At 45.1% G+C, this 8,488-nt stretch overlaps 1 protein-coding gene across 2 annotated transcripts; it reads left to right on the top strand.

The window, feature by feature from the left end:
• The first annotated feature begins 540 nt into the window (after positions 1-540).
• On the top strand, positions 541-2,229 carry LOC120237904 (methyltransferase-like protein 7A). Of its 2 annotated transcripts, none has more exons than XM_039241398.1 (2): positions 541-826; positions 1,726-2,229. In XM_039241398.1, exons 1-2 carry the CDS (start codon positions 805-807, stop codon positions 2,142-2,144), a joined length of 441 nt encoding a protein of 146 aa, XP_039097329.1. In that variant the 5' UTR covers positions 541-804; the 3' UTR covers positions 2,145-2,229. The 2 variants fall into 2 exon arrangements, with proteins under 2 accessions (XP_039097329.1, XP_039097330.1); XM_039241399.1 differs by having other exon boundaries at positions 543-1,087; positions 1,726-2,228.
• The last annotated feature ends 6,259 nt before the right edge of the window (positions 2,230-8,488 follow it).

The following is an 8,488-nucleotide window of genomic DNA, read 5'->3' as shown; positions in this document are numbered from 1 at the left end:
CTACCCTCTTGGAGACTTTCTGTCCAGGCTGGACCTCTCAGACCCCTCAGTCTCTGAGGCCTGACTCTCCAGTCTCCTCCACCTGTACCCCCAGCCCGGCTCAGCCCCACTCAGCCTAAACACTGAACTCTCCTTGAGTTCCAAACTGCAGAGCATCCTTGAAGACCATACCCTCAAGATGCGGTGTCACCACCAACTCACAGTCCCCAGGCTCAGCCATATCCTCCTTGCTATTGGGTCCCTTTCTCTGCTTATGGTCAACAAGGCTTTCCGGTCCTCCTGGTTGCTGTGGCAAAGCTTCTCAACTCTCTTCCTGTCCTCCCCCCTCCCCCTCCCCCCATATCTTCAACAAAGTAACATAGCATTCTTCACTGAGAAAATCAGGCTGTCTGGTAAAAAAAAAAAAAAAAAAAAAAAGCCTTCCCTTCCCCTCCTCCACCCAAACCTCCCTCCCCACCTACCTTGTTCTTCCTCCCTCCAGGCTTTGAGGACAGATCTTGTCTCCACCAGGACACTAGCCTCTCTCACCTCCTCAGATAGAGCATTCTGTTCCTTGGTCACCACTTCTTAATACTGCCACCGTCTCGTTCTCCTCTCCCTCTGACTGCCTTTGCATGAATCTGCATGCCCTCCACTGGGGTTGTGGGGGCAGATGCCAGATGTCAGTGGGCTGCAGTTTGAACGGGGAGCGGAAGTGGAATCAGTGGGTGCCCACTACAATTTCTCGGACAGTTTGACTGTAAGAGAAAGTAAGGGGAAGTTAGCTTGCATGGAAAGCGAGCTAAAGGAAAGGATTCCCATAGGATGAAGAGACTTGGAGATGCAGGTTGGTGGGGGGAAGGGAGAAAGGCCATAAGGAGAGATGTTAAAGATGAGGGGGTGGCAGTTTTGGCTTTAAGAGTCCGGAAAGGACCAGCCTAGCACATTCCTGTATGGCAGGAAGGAGCTAAGAATGGCCAAGGATATAGATGGACATTCAGACTGAGAAGTTTCTGCAGACGTTGAGAATGGCTATTTCTCAGGGATGATAAAAACGTTTTGTGAGGTTGCTCTGACCAAGTTCTCTACACTTGATCACCTTATGCATGTACATTCTCTAGTCTCCGTAAGAATGCCAGTTAACTCCCCCTAAAAGAGATCAGCAGTCTTAGTAGAAGCCACACAACACCCGCACGGCCCTCTGGTTTTGCTTTGATTGTCGTTTCCCAGCTGCACAACCTTGTAGTTCACCTCTGTGGGACTCAACTACTTCTTTTATACAATGGGAAGTTAATAGTGCCTGTCTCATGGGTTCTTTTAAGTCATAAAGAGAATGTTAGAAAATGTACTTAAAGACTCGGTATATGCAAGTTGTTGCCGATGTTGACGTTATTGTGAGATGGTCGTTGCCATGCTCTTGGAGATTCCTCTCCTCTCTACTGGTGAGAGCCCCAGAAGACTAGGACTTGAGACACCACCTCTCTGGATTTGGCCCTCATTTGATGACTGTGTGCTACTTGGGGTGTCTGCAGGGTCTTACGTTACCTGTGGTGTGCCACCACCCCCCACCCTGCTCCTGTCCTCCATCCCCAGGTCCATGCTGTCTTTCCTGCACGCCGGAAGTCCTCACCCACCTTCTCTCTCAGGCTATTGCATCCTGGTACAGTCACTTCCCATGTACCTGCTGAACTTTCTGGGCTTGTGGAGCCAGATATGCAAAATGTGGTTCCCCTACTTCTTGCGAAGGGTTCACCATGATGTACAACGAACAGATGGTGAGCAAGAAGCACGAGCTTTTCAGCAATCTGCCGGAGTTTGTGGGTCCCTCCAGGAAGCTCTCTCTGCTGGAAGTGGGCTGCGGCACCGGGGCCAACTTCAAGTTCTACCCGGCTGGATGCAGGGTGACTTGTATCGACCCCAACCCCAACTTTGAGAAGTTCTTGATCAAGAGCGTCGCTGAGAACCGACACCTGCAGTTCGAGTGCTTCGTGGTGGCTACGGGAGAGAACATGCAGCAGGTGGCCGATGGCTCCGTGGATGTGGTGGTCTGCACCCTAGTCCTGTGCTCCGTGCAGAGCCAGGAGCGGATCCTCCAGGAGGTGTGCCGAGTGCTGAGGCCGGTGAGTGAGGGGGAGGTGGAAGGTGGCCATCTCACTGTGAGCTAGGCTGGATGCCTCTGGGCTTCAGGCATAGCTTCCACTGAGGGTGACCTTAGGCAAGTCCCTTCACTCATTCATTTATTCACTTATTTATTTTATTTAACATTTATTTATTTTTGAGAGACAAAGACAGAGCACGAGCAGGAGAAGGAGCAGAGAGAAAGGAAGACAGAATCTGAAGCAGGCTCCAGGTTCTAAACTCTCAGCTCAGAGCGCGACGCGGGGCTTGAACTCACAAATTGTGACACTTAACCAACTGAGCCACTCATTTATTCACTTATTTATTCAACAAACATTTGGAGAATGTTGACTATGTGCAGCAACCTAGTATTTCTAGAGTGATCGATTCATCTCAGAGAGGTCAAATGACTTGCACAAAGGCACATAGCTCACAGGAATGGCAGATGCACAGCTAAACATCAGGCATGTTAACCTCTAGGTTAAGAAGAACTAGGCCAGAGAGCTTCTCCCTGTGCCCCTGCTCCGGTGTCTTCCAAGTCCTATCACAGAGTTTGGTCTTCTAAAGATGAGAACAATGAACCCCCCACAGGGCATGCCAGAACATCGGCCTTCTCCAACAAACGAGAACTTGCAAGCACACAGATAGCCATCTTATTTAGGTGTGTGTTCAGTTTCTACTTTGGGACCTCAGGAATTATCTACATACCATGCCCTAGGCTTTTTTTCTGGTCAGTTATTATTCGTTTGTGGAAAAATGAGAAACTACCCTGGGAAAGAAACAGGGAATTGAGGAAAGCGATTTCTCTGGACATATGGCATCACCTTACACCTTTGAACCCCAACTTTTCAGTGTTTCCTACCCCATGGTCTTTAATTATGAAGGCAATTAATCAATGCATCCCAACTGTTCAAAAGAATTGAAAAATCAAAGAACATGGTGGGGGTCCAGGGAGAAGGAATGCAAGTTCTCCTTTACTTCCTTAAATCCCTCTCTCCCCTATCCTGGACCCATAACGCTTTAATTCCCTACCCTCCTCCCTTCTTTCCTCTTGACCCCATCAGTGTCTCCAACCCATATCCAAGGCTTGGTTTAAATAATCTGTAACTTGGGGCGCCTGGGTGGCTTAGTCGGTTAAGCGTCCGACTTTCACTTAGGTCATGATCTCGCGGTTCGTGGGTTCGAGCCCCGTGTCGGGCTCTGTGCTGACTGCCGGCTCAGAGCCTGGAGCCTGTTTCAATCTGTGACTCCCTCTCTCTCTCTGACCCTCCCCTGCTCATGCTTTCTCTCTCTCTCTTAGAAATAAAACATTAAAAAAAAAATTTAATAAATAATCTGTAACTTTATGTTCTGGGGCACCTGGGTGGCTCAGTCGGTTGAGTATCCAACTTTGGCTCAGGTCCTGATCTCGCAGTCTGTGAGTTGGAGCTCCGCACCAGACTCTGTGCCTACAGCTCACAGCCTGGAGCCTACTTCAGATTCTGTGTCTCCCTCACTCTCTGTCCCTCCCCTGATCATTCTCTCTCTCTCTCTCTCAAAAATAAACATTAAAAATTTTTTAAATAATCTGTAACTTTAGGTTCAACCTATTACTGAGGATTTTCCCCCTTGTGTCCTGTTTCAAAGATCTTTTCTAATTTAGAACATAGCTTAGAGGCCCCCTCCCTGGCTTCAGTTAATTTGCCAGAGTGGCTCACAGAACTCAGGGAAACACTTACGATTACCAGTTTATTAAAGGATGTGATAAAAGAGGCATATGAACAGCCAGATAGGGCAAAGGGCAATGTCTGGGAGGGTCCTGACTCCAGGAGCTTCTCGCCCCATAGAGTTGGGGTATGTCACCCTCCCAGTACGTGGATATGTTCACCAACCTGGGAGTTCCCCCAAACCCCTACAATTAAGATTTTATGGAGGCTTTCTCATGTGAGCACAATCAATTATTAACTCCATTTCCAGCCCCTCTCCCCTCTCTGGAAGATAGTGGTGAGGCTGAAAATTCCAAGTTTCTAGTCTTGCTTGGTTTTGTGACCATCCAGGTCCCCATCCAGAGTCGCCTCAATAGATAAAAGATGCTCCTTGGTGCTCTTATCACTTAGGGATTTACAAGGACTTCCGGAGCCTTGTGTCAGGGACAGGGTCAAAGACCAAATATTAGAACAAGAGATGCTCCTAATGTTCTTGTCCCTTAGGAATTTACAAGGGTTTTAAGAGTTCTGTGCAGGAAACTGGGGGCAGAGACCAATACACACTTTTTTGGTGTTATCTCACAATTAGTTACAATTTGTTCTACTTACTAGCTTCCAGAAGGTTCTACAATCATCTCCCTCGTTTTTTCTTGGTCTTCTGTGTAATCGGTTCTGCTGTAACATAGCATACTCATTCGGAAAAACCACCATCCCGTGCATCACCATGCAACCTGACCACAGGACTTTTGAAGGAATAAAACTAGGGTTCAGGGCACAATACTTAACATCTTCATCAGTGACACGTTAAAAAAAGATAGGAACCTAATGAAAATGGTAGCGCAGTTTTACACATATGAAATGGTTAGGAAATACATAATGACTACAAGAAATTGGGCATTTTACCTGGAAAGAGACTCAGTTGGCTTGTGGACATGGGCATGGGAAGGGTAGCAGCTTGTTAGCTGTGGTGAAGTTACCGCAAGTTACCTGCGGGAGGAGGGTTATCTGACATCCAGTGAAGGGTGGTGCCACCTGGTGTGGGTGGGCGGAGCTGGGTAGATGTTAGGGTTGTGTGCATTTTGTGTGTTCCTACACAGCTGGGTGCAGTTGTCTGCATTCATCCACAATCCTCACAGACAAAATTGTGCATCGGGAATCCTGAAGTGCACACTACAGGCAAATTGATCCATAATATATAATTGTGTCACAACCAATTCTCATTTTCCAAACATCCAACTGTAACTGGATTTAAGGTTTTATTTTTTTAATTATTTAAGTTTATTTATTTATTTTGAGAGAGAGGGAGCACAAGTGGGGGAGGGGCAGAGAGGAGAGACAGAATCCCAAGCAGGCTCCACGCGATCAGTGCAGAGCCCGATATGGGGCTCGAACTCACGAACTGTGAGATCATGACCTGAGCCAAGATGAAAAGTCAGACGTTTAACCAAATAAGCCACCCAGGTGCCCCTAAATTTTTAAAATCAACAAACCTCACTGCAGTTTGATGGGTTTCAGAAGGGAACAGAGTTAAATATGTGTATTCAATCTGCCAGATTTAACTGGAAGCTCTCGGGGGTTTTTTAACCTGAATGTCTCCCACAGGTAGATAGTGGGATCTTCAGGCTAAGGACTGGTGTCTCTATCTGCATCTCCCTACTGTTTGGCACAGCATCTCACCTTCATTTGGTGCTCAGTCATGTTTATTAAAACAATTGGCATGAGGGGAGCCTGGGTGACTCAGTTGGTTAAGTGACCAGTTCTTGGTTTCAGCTCAGGTCGTGATCTCATGGTTTATGGGGTCAAGCCCGACATCAGGCTCTGCACTGACAGCCGAGAGACTACTTGGGAATTTCTCCCTCTCCTGCTCCCTCTCTCTGTCCCTCCCCCACTTGTGTTCTCCCTCTCTCCCTCCCTATCTCTGTCAAAAACAAACTTTTAAAAAAAATCTGTAAAATAAAAGTTGACATGAAAGTTGTTGTGTAACCATGTAATGCATCAAATACAAAATATTTGTGTAAGTTCATGAAGACAGACTCTTCTAGATTTCTGTCTCCAGGAGATGCCCTTGACTTCAAGGAACATACAGCCGCCAAACGTTCCAGCTGGAATTTCTCCAGTCAACAATCCTTTAGCCCAGCTAGACATTTCCTATTTGAAATCTGACAAGAGACCCAGAATGCTCTGGAAGGGGCTGCCTTCTCCCAGCCAACATTGCAGCTCCCTCAGGCGCACACCAACCGGGAGCTGTCTCTTCCCGGTATCTCCACGAACACTGACATAGGGAGAAAGTAGGTAGGCACCTCATGATCCTCTGCACATCAGGGTTCAAAGCCTGCCTCTGTCAGTCAGGTTCCAATAAGGAAACAGCAGTCACACCAGTTTTTTGAACAGAGAGAACTCAATGTAAAGAATTGTTAACTAGGTGTAGAGTGTTGACCAGGCCCTTAAAAGGGTAAAAAGAGAACCCCAAGATAGGACCGGACTGGCACAGGTGGAAGCAGCTACCATAACCAGGTCTGAGTGAACAAATAAAAGAGATTAGGGCTATTAAAACTCAGAAGCTTAGGGGAAGGGCCCAGAAACACGGTCCTAGCCACAAATCGGGCTCATGCTGACATCGTGGAACCTGCTTGGGATTCTCTCCCTCCCTCTCTCTCTCTGACCCTCTTGCACTCACTCTCTCTGTCTCTCCCTAAATAAATAAACTTTAAAAAAATAATAATAAATGAATAAATCAGCCTTAGTCAAGGGCGTAATTAATTGAGATACCTTGGTGTATCTCAATTTCTGGCTGAGTTGTACAATAAAAATTTCTTTGGATCTTCCACTCTTGCCATCATTCCCTGTATACAGCAGGCACTCCTTAAATGTTTCTTGAATAAAACCAAACATATTCAGATGTATGCTAATTATATCAAGATACTTTTTTGCCTATTAAAGTATAAGCTATTTTTTGAAATAATAATCTGACAATGTTGTTTGAGTGTGGCATTCAAATTAGGTCAACCCTTCAGAAGACATTTAGTGAAAACATATTTATGAAGGTGTCCATCATTGTTTATATGTCCTTTATATATTGTTTATATAGCCAGAGAAAGAGAGGAAGAGAGGGAAAGAGGGAGGGGCGGAAGGAGGGTGGATAGAGGCACATCCCACATATCCTACAATAAAGGAGTAGTTGAGTAAGTTATGAAACAATCCCTCATTAGTATAAAATGCCAGCATTTAAAATCAGAGTTGCACAAATAGTGTTGTACCATGGAAAAAATATTTAACTTCAGAGAGAGTGGATAGCAAACCAAACTTTGGAGAAACACCTGGGTTCCAATCTTAGCTCTACCATTTTGTAGAAGTGTCACTTTGCACTGTCTCCCCGAGCCTCGACTTATCTCTAATATCAGAAAAATACCTACTCTGCAAGATTACCTTAAGGATTAAATGAGACAGAGAAAACAACAGAGCCCGACACATACTAGGTATTTCATAAATAGTGAATGTTTTTCTCGCTGCCGTCGGTAAACAAGCAGGATAGGAAGGTGCAGCATTACAGTTCTAATTATATTTAAAAGGAAACTAATGCACTGCGGAAAAACTGAAAGGAAATATGTTCAAGTCCTAAACAATGGTTGTATTAGAGTGGTAAAATTACGGATGACTTTCCTCTTTCTCTGTTTCCAAATATTAATCATGTAGCTTGGTACTTTGAAAATGGTAACATATGGGGCGCCTGGGTGGCTCAGTCAGTTGGACATCTGACACTTGATTGCGGCTCAGGTCATGATCCCAGGGTCGTGGGATCGAGCCCCATGTCAGACTCTGCAGTGAGCGTGGAACCTGCTTAATATTCTCTCTCTCTTTCTCTCTCTCTCTCTCTCTCTCTAAAGAAAAGGTGAAATATATATCATTTTTAAGGACAAGTTTTGAGCAAAACCCCCCAAAGATCAGAAGTACTGATTTATTGGTGAGTAAAAAGTTCAAAATGTTACCTGCCTACATGCCTGCCTTTCTTCCTGCATCATCCAATCCCAAAGCTACTAGGTGGGGAAAGCAGGCATCCAGGCCAAGGTTCAGTGGGGGAGTTTTTTATCCCAAAATAGAAGACGTCTGTGCTAAGGACAGTGGCTACAAAGGGAGATTGATTGTACACAAAGGAATGTTGGAAGAGGGAAACTAGAATGAACCATATGGTACTGAGATTGAGATTAAAGATATAAGTGTGCTCAGGACCTTCAAGATAGACACAGTAGATGAAAATACATAGATTTTGGGGCACCTGGGTGACTTAGTCGGTTATGTGTCCGACTTTGGCTCAGGTCAGGATCTCATGATTTGCGGATTTGAGTCCTGTGTTGGGCTCTGCACTTGCAGAGCCTGGTTGGGATTCTCTCTCTCTCACCCTCTCACCCTGCCCCTCCCCTGCTCTCCTTCTCTCTCAAAATAAATAAATAAACTTAAAAAAACTTAATCACAATAGACTTTAAAAAAAGAAAATATATAGATTTAAACTATATGTGTATATACATATACACATATGCATATATACATATACACATATGCATATATACATATATTCCCTTATTCTCTCCATTGATGATGTTTTAGATTCTATAAAATATTATGTTTACTCTATATATCATATATTCCCATTAAAAGTCTCTTTGTCTCCACACTGTCCACTACCTGACCAGGTTTTAGAATCACTGGTC

This window comes from Hyaena hyaena, unplaced genomic scaffold (genome assembly GCF_003009895.1).
Source record: "Hyaena hyaena isolate Hyena2069 unplaced genomic scaffold, ASM300989v1 scaffold_192, whole genome shotgun sequence".
Taxonomy (NCBI): Eukaryota; Metazoa; Chordata; class Mammalia; order Carnivora; family Hyaenidae; genus Hyaena; species Hyaena hyaena.
The sequence above is the reverse complement of the archived record's forward strand: the minus strand, read 5'-3'. Positions and strand labels throughout refer to the sequence as shown.

Coding starts and splice junctions, on each gene's coding strand:
- LOC120237904 (XM_039241398.1), top strand. CDS start 805: ATGAAGAGACTTGGAGATGCAG. Junction 827..1,725: donor GAAGAGACTTGGAGATGCAG/GTTGGTGGGGGG, acceptor CTTCTTGCGAAG/GGTTCACCATGATGTACAAC.